Here is a 16913-nt window from a genome sequence, read left to right as displayed (position 1 = left end):
CCAAACTAGGACCATTCTTTTGACCAAACTAGAGGGACCATGTTTCCTAGATTCCAGCTGCTTCCTATTATTTGGGGGTCAGAAATCTGAATCCGACGGAAAAAAGGTATATTTATTCAGAGAAAGTACGTTTTTATGTCTGATTTCGTAACTTAAAATATAGGCTGCATTAATTTAATATCGTATTGGAAGTTGCCCTCTCGAGCCAATAAGATTTAGTTTAAGAAAGTGAAGATTTGATCATCAACTCAAAAGTTATTTAAGGTGATCCTGTTTTTTTGCGAACAGTACATTTACAAGTTGCTCTCGAAAAATGATACTTTTCAAGCAATTTTCTGATTGCCGCAAAATTGCAACGAATCAGGCTGCATTATAAAAGCATTATAGCAAAACACAATGCTTTGTCACAGTTGTTTTTCTTTATTTATCATAGTAAAACTGCGATAAACCAGAATGGTAATACTTTATGCAACAGCTACTTAATTATTAAAAACAAAACACATGCTTCATGAAATCAGCAGTATACAGAACGCAACGTATATATTTTTTATGATAGTAATGAAAAACTTTTATGATCCATTTCTATTAAAAAAGAATGGAGTTTCATTCTGTTAAAAACGTATATCATGGATTTCGTAGAATGAGATGACAATTTCTAGCGTTCCTTGCAAACGAAATCGAAACAGGACTAAAAAAGGCCTTGGGCCGAAATGTTATGGACTGGTTATAATTATAAGGTACTGGATCTATATTTAAGGCTATTATCGAATTTCACACAGAAACATTATTAGTGTACTAGAACAGTGGTTCCCAATCCATGGTCCATGGTTAGCATGGTAATAGCTCCAGCAGCGTTGGGTAGTCTATGAAAAGCGGCTATAAATTCGAGTGTAAAAATTATATAAGATTGTTCTCTTATGAAACCAATGGCTTAGGCCAGTTAAAAAATGAGGCATAAAACCTGAACGAATTAAAACATGGAAATGAACATTAGAGAAGAGATTCTTCATGACTTGCTGTTATGCAGATCACGTTGTATCATATTGCTCAGAAATATAATGACTTAAGAGTTAAGTTTAGCAAACAGGACAATTTCTGAATTCTTTGTAATCTGATGCAAATAATAACGGAACAATGATTATTATATAATTTTTTTTATATTCAATTGAAGAGTCTGATGGAAGGAGACATGTTGAGAGCAGATTAGTGAGATAGAAAAAAAAATTGCATTAGAATGTAGAGAAACATTATTTTTTTCCGTTGAAACGCTCGTAGACGATCATAGCATGGCTCTAAACACTTTGTGGAAGAATATACTGCACAACATGTTCTTCCTATATGAGTATGGTATGACGTGTCTTCAATCTCTTCACTTCGCATTGCAGCATATTATGTTCCAAGACAGAAATCATGCATTAGCTAAATTGATGCGCAAGCTCAGAGCTGATTTTTTTTAAAGGAAAGTGATCCAGTCCAGTTAATAATAAAAACATAAAGTAAAAAATAAATAAAAATGATGAACATCGGAGATGAGATTCTTCAAGACATGGCGCCATATTTTGTGCTGTTATCAATATCTTGTTTGCTGCTCGATTGTTGTATGTGTTTAGAATCCACTGTTTTATCAATTTCAGGCACTTTAGCCCATGGTTGTCGTTCAGCTGATGCAAATAAGAGGAAAGCTATTCCACCCGCAACGTTGAGACCTGCTGATATGTAAAAAACTGATCCCCACTGTTGTATACTGGAGTTCTAAAACAAATTAAGGAAACTAATCAATGTTTAAAAATTAGTATTATATTCATAGTTTTAAGAGATTATTTATTTATGAAAAAAAAAATAAACGTAGGTAATATATTGTAATTCTTAAAAAACATGTTTTATAGAAAATGTTACTAATTCTACAGAAAAAAGTTATAAAAATTCCATTGTGATTGTCATTAAGAATAGATGAAATGACTGCATACAGAATAAAAATATTCCTAGACATTTTTTACATATTCTAAGTGTTTTGAACCGTTTTGCTATATTTAATGAGTGCAATCAGTAAGAAATTGTATAGAAATCATTGGAGATATTTGTAAACGGTCAGCTTGTTAATTTGTTCGGTTTTCAATGAACTTGCTTAATTTAACCACAAGTGTATTATTCAATTCTCCGAACTTACAACTTTTCAAGCAATATTTGTTCTTCAAAATACAGTAGCATGTTAAATAAAAGTAGCTCTCGAATCAAGGTTCATTATTTAATTAATTAAAAACCGTAAACGCAACCAAAAACACTTGCGCGCATATCAGGAAACATTTTGGAAATTAATTCCCTTAATTTTTCTATGGAGAAACAATTTCTTGAATTTATTCTTAAATTCTTAAATCCCTAACAAAAAATTTTGAGTTTTAAAATTATATAGATTTTTACCGTTTCACGAAATATTTCAGAAATTAGTATCTGGACTTGAGTATCTGGAGTTATTATCTGGAGTTATTATCTAAATTAGTATCTGGAGTATCTCAAAATCTTTATCTATTTTTCAAAGGAACATTGTTTTATATACAGACATTCTGGAGTTTAGCTGTAAAAGCATGTTTAAAAATGAGAATTAAAATCTCAAGTTTTAATTGAAATTGTAACAAAGTATAAACATTTCAAATGGTGTTTTGAAAATTAATTTCACGAAGTTGTGTCGGGAAACCTATATGGATTTAAGCGTCAATACTTTCTACAAGAATCATTATTTTATGGTCCAAGAATCATTATTATATGGCCGTACACTATGGAGTTGCGCATAACTGTCGAATTATGGAAAAAAATAGTTGTGATTCCCTTATAAAATGTTAGTTCATATTTGAGAACTGCTTACTTTTTGTTCCAGAAGAACTCCAGCAACCATTGGTGCAAATATACCAGATATGCTACCAATGCTGTTCACTATTCCAAAAAGTGTCGCTGAAATTTAAATTTATATAAAAATTTAATACACCATTTTCAATATTTAAAATATTTTAAATTTCTTGAATATTTGTAATTAATACATAAAATTTGAATTGATAGATTTAATGTAAAAAAAGTCGTTGAACAGCAGACCCAATTTTGGGTTTACGACTACTAATCAAAGCTCAACCCCGTCTCAAATCAATTCAAATCTACAATCAAACTAATCTCTTTTAAGACAATTACAGAAAAATTTCGCAATATTTTGAAGATTTAATAGTCACCCTTGAAAAGCTTATTGGGAAATATAAACTTTTTGTCGTTGTTGTTGTTGTCTTATGCTACTTGTCAGTACTCACAGGCCTATTTTAAGGTAGAGGAGTGAGCTTCTTCTTGTTTGCCAGTGGCGGCATCTATGGCAAAGAATTCGATTTCTGCTAACACACCAGTCATAGCCTGTTTTACAGGGAGGACGCATTCACACAACATCTAAATATCCGCAGATCGTAATTATGACCTGAACTGAAGCAAGATCAATCTCCGATCCAGTACCTCCAGAGGTAATAAACTTTTTTGTGTGGCTATTTTGATAACTATTGAGATAGTTGTTTGCGAAGTTTTTTCTGCTTTTAGCCTAAAATTTCACAATGCAAAACACTTTCTATATCAATTCGAAAAAAAAAAAAAAAAAAAAGCCACAGTTTTGCGAAAAGGGAAAGTGCTGGTAATCTGGTTTGTAATATTTAAAGTTATTTCGACGTTGCATTGTTTAAGATCTAAAGTGTATTTAGGAGAATAAACCGCTTCGAATTTTTTATTTTTAAAAAGTTGAACATTATTTTAATTACAGTCCTTTTGATGTTCAGTTAGTTTTTCAAAACAAAATAGTGTACAAAGTGGTCAAAAATTTCCCCGACAAATTCGGAGGGATGAAAAGACATGGGAAATTGAATATGATGTCGTAAACATTTAGGATTTTGAGAGAAAAATACTGCGAAGCATTTTTGGTGGAATAAGTAAAAACGGTACCTGGTTTAGAAGATAAAACACGGAACTCTACAAAGCATATAAAGAACCTGATGTCATTAAATTTATCAAAATTCAAAGGATTAAATGGGCAGGCCACATTATAAGAATGGAGGATAGCAGGACAACCAAAAAAGTTTTCTGTGCCAGGCCAACAGGTACAAGAAAAAGAGGACGACCAAACCTAAGATTTTTAGACTGCCTTGAAAAGGACCTACAAATTTTAAAGATAATTAACTGGAGAACCTTGGCTAAGGGAAGAATGTCTAGGCATAGGCTTGTTGAGAAGGCCAAGGTCCATCCTGGGCTGTCGTGCCAATGAGAAGAAGAAGAAGAAACATTTTGGATTATTTTTCCAAATTTAAGGATTAAAATTAAAATAGGTGTTTTTACTAACTCATTATGCAATAATTTATGACAAGCATTTTGTTATTGGTTTCTTAATTTATTAACCGTTTTATAATTATGAAACAGTAAGTAATTGTTTTTATTATAAGCTTTGAGTAAAACTTTTTTTTGTGTTAGTCTCGTCAAATGGTTTTTGCTCTGGATTTTACAGTAACCAAAATTTAGTATGGAGTTGCAGTGGCGACCGATCAAAATAATTAGATTTAAATTCAAACCCCATTAGTAAAACGAGTTACTTAATCGGTAAATCATAAGTGTCAACACAATAAAATATTTCGGATTCAACTGAATAACTTCTAATAATATAGATGTATAATGAGTAAATGGTTTAAAATATAAATGATAGTAGGGGAGAGTGGGGTCAATTGTAACAGGGTACGATTGTAACAGAGCAAGTATTTCGAGTGTCGGGTTCTAGATTTGGTTCCTAGGTGGCGCACAAGGTGTATTTAGTAAATCTACATGTACACCTCTGTTGGCAACCATTTTTATGTACTTTTGAAAGAGTTACATCACAAAAGATATTTACGCTACGTAAGTACTTTTTTTTTGGTATTAGAATATTATATTGTAACAAAGTAATTTTGTTTAAACAAATAAAAATTATTAACCGAATATGTAAGTGGCCACCTTAATTAACATTTCAAAAAAAAAAGATTAGTTTTGTTAATTAACTAGCATTGTTTCTTACAAATGAAGCTGAAATGGCGTCTTGGGGACGATTGTAAGAATAAGTAAAGGGACGATTGTAACAGCTGAAAATAAATAATCTTATGTTTACAAACCATTACTTAACTCTTTAAGAACCACCAATAGTTTCCTATATCATTTATATTATGTTGCATGTGCATTATTTTATTTGTTACCTTTCACAGCATAAATTAAAATTTTCAACCCCTTAAAGTTAAAAGTTTAACCCTTTAGGTCTCTGCTCATTATTATTTTTACTCCTAAAATATCACTACTATTTTGATCAATAAAAAATATATCACAACTATGATGATATGTATAATTAACTATGTCTTAGTTGAATTTATGAACTGTTACGATTGACCCCGTAAGTGGGGACAATTGTAACAAGTGCACGACTGTCAAAAATTCTTAATAACTAATATAATAACATTTAAAATAAGGTTTTTTTTTCTAGTAGAGGATAGTCTACTTTACTCGTCTGTCAATTAATACTAATAACATATTGGATTTTTTGCTACTTAAAAATAGTTCAGTAAAAAATGTTACAATTGACCCTACTCTCCCCTATAGTAATCACGGTGATTAGTAAGCGAAATGAATAGGGGGTGGAGAGATTTAGATGCGTACAAAAATATTTGGAAAAGCTATGATTACCAGCATGATGAGGAGCCATGTCAGCTGTGATCGAATTGATACCTCCTCCACCAAAACCTTGAAAACTCATGGCTGCAATCAAGAGGAAGATAACTAAAACATGATTGCAACCCATTAGGGTTATCAAAGACATACACACTGCTGGTCCTATCATTGCTGAAAAAAAAAGCACACATTAGCTTTAATTTCACAATTTTTCAGTACTCAAGTTTAATTAAGCTTCTTATTATTTCCCCATAAAAAGTAACTTTTTTTATTTTCAGCTATATGGGGGCAAGATGATTAATGGCGTGAGGTAGAATTGCAAATATGTAAATATAAATTAAGATATAGCTATTTTAAAGTACCTATCTCGTAAAGTACACATTTCTTAAATTACCTAAGAATTCTTGGTAAAATACGTACAGATATCACTCAAAATCTTTGCAATTTTTCCTACTAGGTGGGGTAAGTTGACTAATATATAATAATATAAATCAAGTTAAGTTTAATTAACAGAATTGCAGAGAATTGAATTTTGAGAGTTAATTGGTTAAAAAAGCACGCATAAGCACTCAAAATACGACAGATTACCTAAACTCAAAAGAGAAAAAAAATTTAAGAATGGGGAACGAAAATTCGGAAAACTATGATTATTAAAATTCATTCAGAAACCCCATTTTTGGGATTTATTTTTCACTTCACTGTCATCCCAGCCGAAACAGTGAGCATTTGCTTAGAATTCCACAGAAGCACTGACATCAAGATATTTTAATTTATAGTTGACGGTGAACAGCTGATCCAATTTCGTGTTTACGACTGTCAATGCTCAACTCTTTAGCCTTGTAATTTAAAACCCAATCCAGAAGACAAGGGAACTTCCGGCTCAAGCATTGGGAGAAGCAAGCATTCGTGGAAGACTTTTTGATAGAACTAACCTGCATTTGCGTTGCATGGAGAGGAAAACCACGAAAATCTCCCATGGTTAGCTTGACGGTAAGGAGACTCTAATTCATGACCCGTCTACCACTGAGGATATTTTACGTTATCACTGTGGTGGGTGCGAGTTGGATGCAGAATTCGTATAGACCAGCCATCACTGAGATTCGAAGTTAAGATTTAAAAATTTTGAGATCAATGGCGTAATGGTGGAATTGGGGGACAACATTGCGCATAAACCACCTTTACGTCTCAGCAATCTAGTACTAAGCGATGTAACGCTAGGTGGGTTTTAAGACCACACTGGAAACAGAACTTCGATCCTTAACAACGACAGTTAAGTACTTTGAAAACTGTTTCTTCGCGACTAATGAGAAACACGACGGCTAATGAAAATTGGACATTTATCACAACAAAGCATGAATACTGATTTTAACATTAAAACACAGCTTTTAAATACTTACCAAATAGTTGAAAACCTTTTCTGACATTTGTTGCGGAAAAACGCTTCTTCGTTCGCAAATAATCTGATGCATATCCAGTGAGGAATAGTGTAATGCTGGAGCATAGGTAAATCATTGAGTTTATCAGACCATTCTGTAAAATAATAATGTTGTCAATTGAGGGAAAAATAGAATCCAATATTTTGTAAATAGCTCCAATAAAATGTTTTTCATGGTTTCAATTATATTTCAATCCCACTTGACAGTTTGATATTTTTTAAATTGAGGGACCCTAATGCAAAAAAGTCCAAAGTCTCCAAATATTTTTGTATTTTTTTATGTATCCAGGTAAATCCTATTTTTTTCTCAGTTCATTGCATTTTTGAGTGTGGTCAGTGCTGCTTTTATCAGGGAAAAAATATACCGAACAGAAGCACAAATCTCTTCCTATGTACAGTGTGGTAAAAAATCTACATGTACCTATAGTCTTTTTTTAAATTTCGTATGACTTGTGCCAACAATTTGCAATTCTGAACTTACCTTGTTTTTGCACTTAACTCCTCAATGGGGAATTTTTTTTCAAAGTTTCAAATCGCACATTTTGTATAGTTATTGTCATACACGCTAGATTTACAAACTTGAAAACATTGTGGGGTTCATAATTTGAACATAAGAACCCATTTCACCCAAGAAGAACTAAGAATATCAGGACTATTTAAAATTACTTGTATACTCTTTAACTAAATGTCAAATCTACATTGTTTAAATGTTCGTCGACCATTTTAAGTTTATCAACAATTTTAAGTTAGGTGTAAAAGTAATAATGTCAAATCTACAATACGGTTTAATAAAGTTCAATCCATATTCTACAGAGAAATTAGAAACATAGCTTATACATGTATAGAGGAAAAAAAATTGTCTTTAAAGAGAGTAGTAACTAGAACAATGAAAGTGAGCATTTATCACAAATGTTATGTGAATAAATGTAAGTGTGAAACAAATGTGAAAGATCGAATTTAGGTGTTATTAGACTTTTAATATTATTTTAAGATCCAGGTTTCGATTAGTAAGTCAGACGTAGAACTAACAACTCGGGAATAAAAGAATTAAGAAATTGAAATTACGTTTTCAATTGGTATGTGTAGCACCACTTGCAAATAAGTTGGAAGTTTGGTTAACAATGTCAGGAAGCCCCAAGCTGATGTAAAAATAGAAAATGCGACAGTCCAAACTGGTAGGCTGCGTAGAACATGTTTCCAAGGTATGGGCAACTAAAAACATAAAATAAACGAATTTAAAAGATAAAATGTACGCAATGTTTTCTTTTGTATATGACAAAGAGACCTACTTTTTGATCTGCCGTCATATGGACATGGTTTTTTCTAATATATTCCAGCTCTTCTTTTGAGATTCGCGGGTGATCAGACGGTGAGCTGTAAGCCAGACAAGCCCAAAATAGGAACCAAATACAGCCCAGACTGCCTGTTGAAGAAAATCATTGCACAGTTATTTCCTAACAAAGCAATATACTTGAAAAAGCAACAGTTTCTAAGAGTAGCAGTTACTGTGGAACTTCCTAGCCATCGGAAATTTGGCTTAGATGAAAAGTTAGTGGAGGATGGTTTTAAGGGACTTTACTGAAAAAAGTTGAGATTTCTAGTGGAAGTTTAACTATATAACATTGATTTATTTTGTCTAGTAATTAAATTTTAAGGATCTGAGTGTTTGACACAAAAATATTAGTGAGTAATATACCTTCCTTTTGGCAGCTTATTTGTATGACAACTAGGACTGGGCGATATTAGAAATTATATATCGTGATATATCGTCAGTTTTGCATCGCGATATAGCGATGTATCGCGATATAGTATTTTTGAATTTCATTTACTTTAAGGCACAGAAAGTCAGATTTCTATCAAGACTTCACACGCATATTGATTTAAATCAATTTATAAATTTGAAAATATATATGTTTTGCTAAAGAAAGATATTAAATAAATTGACTAAGATGTACAAATCTTACTTAAAATATTTATTGAAAAAATGTGTGTAGATACAGAATGAAATATTTGCACTTCTTTATCGTTTATAAGGTATAAGCAGTCTTAATTTAAGTTAACCCCTAAAACACCCTTAATGAAAAAAAATATTGTTATTAAACAAAAGCTGATTTTAAAATTTCAAAATATATTTTAATTAAAATAAAAGTTAGATTGACTAAAAGCCGAAGTTTAAAGTTAAAAATGTTCGAATTTTAAACTAAAAAGTAAGCATAAGATTTGTAATAATTTCTTAAAATTTTCGTTCGCTGAAAGATTTCTCAGTTTAAAAATAAAAAGGGAATTTTATAAAGATATCTAGCTGAAATTATTGAAAGAAAATTTAAAAAATTTAAAAAAAAGTTTGTTAAGAAATTTATTATACACTTAAAACAAAGTGTTAAAAATATTTTTTTTTTTTAAAAAAAGAAACTTTTTTTAACAAATCAATATTTGCTTGTACTATTATGCGTAAATAATTACAGAATTATTAAGTTCGATCGTAATGTTCAAATTCTTAATGAAGAAGTAAACACAAGTTTTGTTATATTTTCTAAAAATGATCACGCAAATAACAAAAGATTTCTTAGTTTAAAAATAAAAAAATAAATAAAAGTGAAATTTATCAATATATTTACCTAACAGCATAGGAACAAAATTTAAAAAATAAGTTCGTTAAAAAATTATTTGTATGCTTAAAACAAAGAGCTAAATAAATTTAAGAAAAAAAAATGCTTCTTAAACATTATTTTTATTATTATTTCATATAAATAATTAAATTAAATTAAATAATGACCGAATTATGAACGAAAAACAAAGTAAGGCAAAGTTTCTTAATTAAATTCTTAAAAATAAAAAAAGAATTGTGATATTCGTAAATATATTTAGCTAATTAACTAATAATATAAAACGAAAATTAAAAAAAAATAATGATTTTACTCTCTAATAAAACGAAGTAGTAATTGATAAAAAAAAAAAAAAAGAAATGAATAAAATTCGCAATCTTTTCAAATTCTTTTGAACAAATAAAGTTTATTGACTTATGTCCAAAAAATAAGTTTTGTTTTAACTTTATTTCTAAAAATAAAAACAACTCAAGATTTATAAATTTAAAATCAGTAATAGAAGCCCATTAAATTATTAGAAGTTTTATCCAAAAGGTTTTTAATAAATTAAAAGAAAGTAAAAAAATAACCTAACAAATTTATTTACTTTGTAATTTAATTCCTTATGGGTGCCTTAAATTAGATTTCCGATAATTTTCACATTTAAAAATATAAAAAAAGTTTTGTTAGAAAATAAATAAAAAACTTACCTAATTAATGAAGAAACTTTTCTTTATAAATTCTTTTCAATAATAGATTGCGTTCAGAACAAGGTTACGACGGCGATCACGAAGTTAATCCCATTGAAAATAATCTACAAGAAACGATTTCAAATCGCGAAGGTGCGAAAACGAACATGTGATATAACGATATAAGGTCTCAAAAGTGATTCTGATTCTACCGCTCATCAGTCAAGGCCGTCTCAACATAACGAAACAATATCGTCTTCCACAGCGCGAGTTGGCATCGGAACGTAAGAGAAAGTCCTTGCGTGTATCGCTATATCGCTATATCGTTATATCGTCTTCTTCACTCGACGACTTAAATCAGATTTCTGATGCATCGCTTGGAATGAAAGTTGCTGTATCGGTTTGCCGATATAGGCGTTAAATCGATATGTCGCGATATATCGATTTATAGCCCAGTCCTAATGACAACATACTGTAAAAGAATTTCTGTAAAAAAAAAGAGAGAAAAAAAGAGAAAAACAAGATTTTTTGTTAAATAATTGTTAAAAATTTTGTTCCAGCGACAGAAAAAGCTTCACATCTTAGATCTTGGAAGTAATTCAAAAAGTTTTACTCTCTTAATTTCTGTAAAGCTACAGAGCTTTCACCATATATTTTCCTGTATATTTACAGAAACTTTCCATCTTCAATTCTCCGCAATTTCACGTTACGCTACTGACAAATGATTTCCTGTAGATTCTCGTGTATGAATATATTACTGTGTGGTTTGAAAACGATGACGCAAACAGAGTCAGAGTATAAGCATGATATGATATAATATAATATAATATAATATAATATAATATAATATAATATAATATAATATAATATAATATAATATAGTATAGTATAGTATAGTATAGTATAGTATAGTATAGTATAGTATAGTATAGTATAGTATAGAATGATATATGATATGATATGATATGATATGATATAATATAATATAATATAATATAATATAATATAATATAATATAATATAATATAATATAATATAATATAATATAATATAATATAATATAATATAATATAATATAATATAATATAATATAATATAATATAATATAATATAATATAATATAATATAATATAATATAATATAATATAATATAATTCGTTTTGCTTTGCATCATGTCGTCGATTGTCTCTTAAACAAATATACTTACCAAAAATATAATACACAGAAGGCCACCCTCCAGAAAATCCATACTGGCACAAATATCCTGCAATAGGCATGGATATCACTGTCCCAATATGGTGTCCAATTTGTCCCAAAGACAAAAGAGTGCTTCGTTCTTCAAGCGGTGACCATTGTGCGAACAAAGCGTATACAGTAGGCATCACTATACTCTATGACAGAAAATGTGTGCATATTAAAATCAATGCTTGAAGTGTATATGACATTTAATATGAGATTTAATAAATATAACTTAGATTAAGGAGTAAAGCTGGCATGTATTTGATTTGTTTTTACTTTTAGAGGAAGCGATCGTTAATGGTTGCTATTCTTCACCATGGGAAACCCTAGTGGCATGAAAATACAGCTTATGATGCGGCAATAAAGCGCTTAAAATAGGTCTAAATTTGTGGGTGTCTTGGGATATTCATCCCAAGACACCCACACTTTTAGATGCACGTGGATAATTTTTTTAAAAAAAGTTTTACGCACATGCGCTGTATAAAGCAATTACTTCAATTACTCTTATCTGGCGCAGTTTTTATTATTATTATTTTTAATTTTAAAGCAATAATTTCGTTATCAGTTTAAAATTGATTCAAACACTTAAATTTTTTTTAAATATTTAAGCTATAGCAAATGTGGCACTAGACCTAGTATATATTTCAGACATTTACCAAAGGTCTAGTCACACTAGGTCTGGTTAAGTGCCATTGACCGGTACACATTTGCCCGGCATATCCTACACTGATGTTTTTTTAAGGTCAAGTGCCATTGCCCGGTATACCCTACACTGATGTTTTTTTATGGTTCAGTGCCATTGCTCAGTATACATTTGCCCGGTATACCTTACACTGATGTTTTTTTAAGGTCAAGTGCCACTGCCCGGTATACATTTGCCCGGTATACCCTGCACTGATGTTTTTTTAAGGTCAAGTGCCACTGCCCGGTATACCCTACACTGATGTTTTTTTAAGGTCAAGTGCCACTGCCCGGTATACCCTACACTGATATTTTTTAAGGTCAAGTGCCACTGCCGGTATACCCTACACTGATGTTTTTAAGTCAAGTGCCATTGCCCGGTATATATTAGCCCGATACTCCAAACACTGATGTTTGTTCTAATCTATCGTCAGTAAGTATTAAAATATCGAATAAATGTAATTATATCCTCGAATAAATTAATATCAAATCGGATGTAATAAATATTTCAGACATTCACCAAAGCGACTAATTTGATTGTCAACATTCACCGGTGAAAGTCAACAACCACCGATTTCGGTCATTCACAGTAACGTGCACATCATTTACATGATAACCTCATCAGGACGATCATTTCATACTTTGCCTAAATAGCATCCGGCATTTCAAAAAATAAAAATAATTGGTTTTGTTGGCGATGATCTCGTAAGGCGATAAAGAATCATGCATAGTACAGGTAAGGAAGATATTAACCTCGAAGGAAAAGTGGATGAATTACCCAAGGAACCAAATCTGTGCTGAAAATGTTTTTTCAAGAGGTACAAAAAGTGCTGATTTTTGAAAACGAACGTTGTTTAAAAAAGCATATTCATAATCTTTGATAAAGTTCGGTAGTGTTGGTTTCTAAATAAACATGCGCGATTTACATTCGAGATAAAGAAACTAAATAAGTGACGATTGTGTCAAAACTTTCAAAAAATCAGTTTTGAGTCTTTTTACCGTTTTTTAAGGCATTAGATAGACTGCCTTTCATATAATGTATTGTTTTTGAGTTTTTACAAAATAAAAGAAGGTAAATTTAGCTTTTAAACGAAAGCTCCGAGGCTTTATATTAATTTTCCCTGCATATTAATTATGCATAAATATATACTGGGGAGAAGATAATTAATGCAATAATTTTTATACTGTTGCTAATGTACCATAAAACGGTATTTTTTCGGTATTATTCTGCGAACAATTTTTCAAAATAAGCAAAAGTGGTAATAATGAATAAGGGTAAACTAAATCTACACGAAAAATTTCAAGTAAATTTTTTTTTGTTATGTTGTTAGAATAGGTTAATTTAATGTTGTTGGAATAGGACATACCGACTCTCTGTGTAAAGTCTAATATAAATTTATGTAAGAATCTTTAATTCATTGTAAGAATTCATTGTTTTATTTTGATTAAATTACTTACAATGCGAAACAATTAGAATTAATATTTTAGAGAGTTTTAAAGAAACATTAATTAGTTAACTTTTCTTTGCTAACCGAATGAAAATGAAAACGCAAGGTTTGCCGTAAGGTTGCCTAACAATACTCACATGTACGAGTCCCATTACCACCCGGAGGATTACAATTGCAAGGACTCCTACATCTGCTGCAAATGGAGTGACCAACGTGAGTAGAGATGCAATTAAAATAGAGAGTCCAAGTGGCCATTTGCCACCGGCCATTTCAGAGAGTCTGCCTCCAAATACTTGCGTGAAAATGTATCCATAGAAGTAGGCTCCTAAAATAACACCTTGAGTATATGGACTCCACATATAGTTGCCCTGTTAAGGAAGTTTTTTCATATAATGCCAATTATAACTTTCATCATTAAGATATAGAAACGAAGACTGGGGTTACAATATTTCCCGATATTTTAGTGATAAGTGCATCTTTCCTTTCGTCTCTATTTAGGATCAATTTTTAATTGCTAAATAACTAACTAGGTCTCATATATACTTATTTAAATCTGTACTTCAAAATGTGAACAAAGGTTAAAAAATCAAACTTTTTATAATTGTTTCAACATTTAGGTATAGGCTAAACTATGCTCGTGAAATAAGTGTGGAAAAATAGAGTCTATGTGTCTATAGCTAAAAAAAATACTAGTGATTTTCACGAATAATTTTTTACATGCTTATAAACCTATGCTAGTCTTGCTAGCGAAAATGTTAACTTGAATTAACAACATCTCTTAGTCAGCGTCATTTAATTGCGTGAACTGACGCAATACGAAATATTCCGTTACTATGATGACCCTCTTCTAATTACTCTATTTTAAGCAAGGCAATTTTTAAAAATTTTTGCATGGTAATTTTCAATATTTCTTAGCTGCAATTCAGATGACATATCATTAAGGATTGTTATGGAAACCAATCCTATAGTGATTCTTGATATAGCGAGTGAATAAAAGACAAAAACATATTGGAAGAGGGCAAATTTTTTCTTCTGGCACGCTGACCACTCAGCCAAGCAACCGAGTGGCCAGCGTGCCTGGCTGCGAAGACAATGCATGCAAATTCAAATACCACTCTGGGCATAGATGTTTCCCTTTGTATGCTGCCCTCTGGTGTGTGATGTGTGAATGTGTCTCGTCCTATGAAGACGTGGAGGATGATGGTCACTTCCGTGATTTGTGTTCACAGGTACCGTTAAATAATCAAAACTTCCGGCACCTTCCGTGGCGATCAGCAAATTAGTGAATCAACGTATTATGAAAACAAAGAATTAGTGAATGAGTGGTGTATTGTAACAGATTATTAAAACAAGTACAGACTGGTTATTAAAATAACTTCATGAATCAATTTTGTAATCAAATTGATTGATTTTTAAAATAAAATTAAAAAAGCTCAAAATCCTGAAACTATATGCGCAAAATTTATATGTAAATAAGTTTTTTATGTGAACTTAAAATACCTGTTTCTCTGGGGGAGTACTATTGTCATCGTCGGATACTCCACACGTATTATCTGACTCGAATGTTTTGTTCGGTTGTTCAAATGCAGATTGATTGACCATCGCTACAATTGTCACACTTAAACAAACTTTATGAGCGTACAATAAAACCGTGGCCCAGAAGACCAAAAAAGAAAGCACAAAGCGGGTAGGTAGGTAACCTGAAATAAATAAAAAGTATTTTATGTACATGTAGATAGCATTTTTCCACAAAATAACATAACTTCAATAATGATTTTAAAATTAAAATTGAACGATTTAAAAATTTTAGCGTTTTGATTGATTAAATATTTTAAAAAGAAAGGATGGGAAATAATACAATAAAGATTAATGAAAGGAGAAGAAGAAAAAAAATTGTTAAAAATATTAAAAAAAAATTATTTATAAAAAATTATTAATAAGAAACCGAAAAGCAACATAATTTTGCTTTCCGGTTTTTAATAATCTTTATTTATTTATTTAAAAAAAAAAAAAAAAAAAAAAAAAAAAAAAAAATATATATATATATATATATATATATATATATATATATATATATATATATATATATATATATATATATATATATATATATATATACATAAACCAATCTCGCCATCCATTGGCCTTTTGCGAATTAAGTCAGGAAGGCGCGCCTTTCTTTGACAAGAGAGCATGGCAGATGGCACTACTCATTTATGAGGTCACTTCCTCAATTTAGACATAGATCTGAAGGGGAAGGAGATTTCCCCCAGATCCCTGTACCCATAGTACTTCACAGTGGCGAGAAATTTTATAGAAATGCTACGATATTATGCTGAGAAGTTTTAAGTACGTGTACTCAGCATTTAATTAAAATTAGAAATTCTAAAATTTAATTGGAAAGTATTAGGCACTTAGGTAATAACATTGAAAATGCAATGCCTAAATTTAGCATATTTTATAAAAATTAGTAATGTGGAAATTTTGTTGATACAATTTAACACGTGTGTACTGCTTTCCATAAAAATTGATAAAATTTGAATGGAATAATGGATAAAAATGGATAAAATTTAAACTTACTGAATAAAATTTAAATGGAATTAAAAATGATAAAATTTAAATGAGAAGTAAACTAAAAATGCTGTAGCTAAAGTCAATAGACTTAGTGTACTTAGGTTCATTTGTGCCGTATTTCTCCAGAATAAGAAATGGTAAGATTTTGACCACAAGTTCACTTGATGAGAAATGTTAAAATGTATGTTTCATTTCGAAATAAGTGATGAGAATTTTTATTTTAAAGCATAAATCATAAACATTTATAAATGGGAATATAGCACTTTGCAAATAAGTATTTCCTTTTATAAAAATACTGTAGTCAATGTAATATTCGTTAATTTGTGAACAATTTCTAACATTTTCTTTTTTTGTGTGCTGCTAAAATCTATTAAATTTGCGTGACTTACATTTTTGTGATGGCTCCGTCAACTCAGTCATTACTTCGCGAGTAGTTTAAATTAATATAGTATTTGTTTGCAGTTCATTCAAGAAAGAAAAATTAGAAATGAATGTATTTTTATCCTTCTGTAGAATTTATCTTGATAGCACGCTTTAAATCATTCCTTTTTTTATCAGATGAAAA

The 16913-nt window shown here is 30.4% G+C and overlaps 1 protein-coding gene across 1 annotated transcript; it reads right to left on the bottom strand.

Moving 5' to 3' along the window:
* Positions 1 to 400: 400 nt before the first annotated feature.
* On the bottom strand, positions 401 to 16843 carry LOC107442590 (sialin). Its single transcript, XM_087161232.1, has 10 exons — positions 16738 to 16843; positions 15275 to 15474; positions 13912 to 14142; positions 11614 to 11797; positions 8422 to 8555; positions 8198 to 8344; positions 7095 to 7227; positions 5713 to 5868; positions 2861 to 2946; positions 401 to 1752 (listed from the first exon to the last, which is right to left on the bottom strand). The coding sequence occupies exons 1-10, from the start codon at positions 16766 to 16768 to the stop codon at positions 1540 to 1542; spliced, it is 1515 nt and encodes a 504-aa protein (XP_087017358.1). The 5' UTR covers positions 16769 to 16843; the 3' UTR covers positions 401 to 1539.
* Positions 16844 to 16913: the final 70 nt, after the last annotated feature.

The sequence above is a fragment of the Parasteatoda tepidariorum genome, chromosome 4 (assembly GCF_982258835.1).
Source record: "Parasteatoda tepidariorum strain Cologne lab strain chromosome 4, Ptep-v5.0, whole genome shotgun sequence".
Taxonomy (NCBI): domain Eukaryota; kingdom Metazoa; phylum Arthropoda; class Arachnida; order Araneae; family Theridiidae; genus Parasteatoda; species Parasteatoda tepidariorum.
The sequence above is the reverse complement of the archived record's forward strand: the minus strand, read 5'-3'. Positions and strand labels throughout refer to the sequence as shown.

Excerpts from the sequence above, each read along its gene's own strand:
- LOC107442590 (XM_087161232.1), bottom strand. The coding sequence starts at position 16,768 with ATGACTGAGTTGACGGAGCCATCACAAAAAT. Across the intron at positions 8,556-11,613 it reads TTCTGTGTATTATATTTTTG|GCAGTCTGGGCTGTATTTGG; the intron begins GTAAGTATATTT and ends TTTCTTCAACAG. Across the intron at positions 2,947-5,712 it reads CATGGCTCCTCATCATGCTG|CGACACTTTTTGGAATAGTG; the intron begins GTAATCATAGCT and ends TTTAAATTTCAG.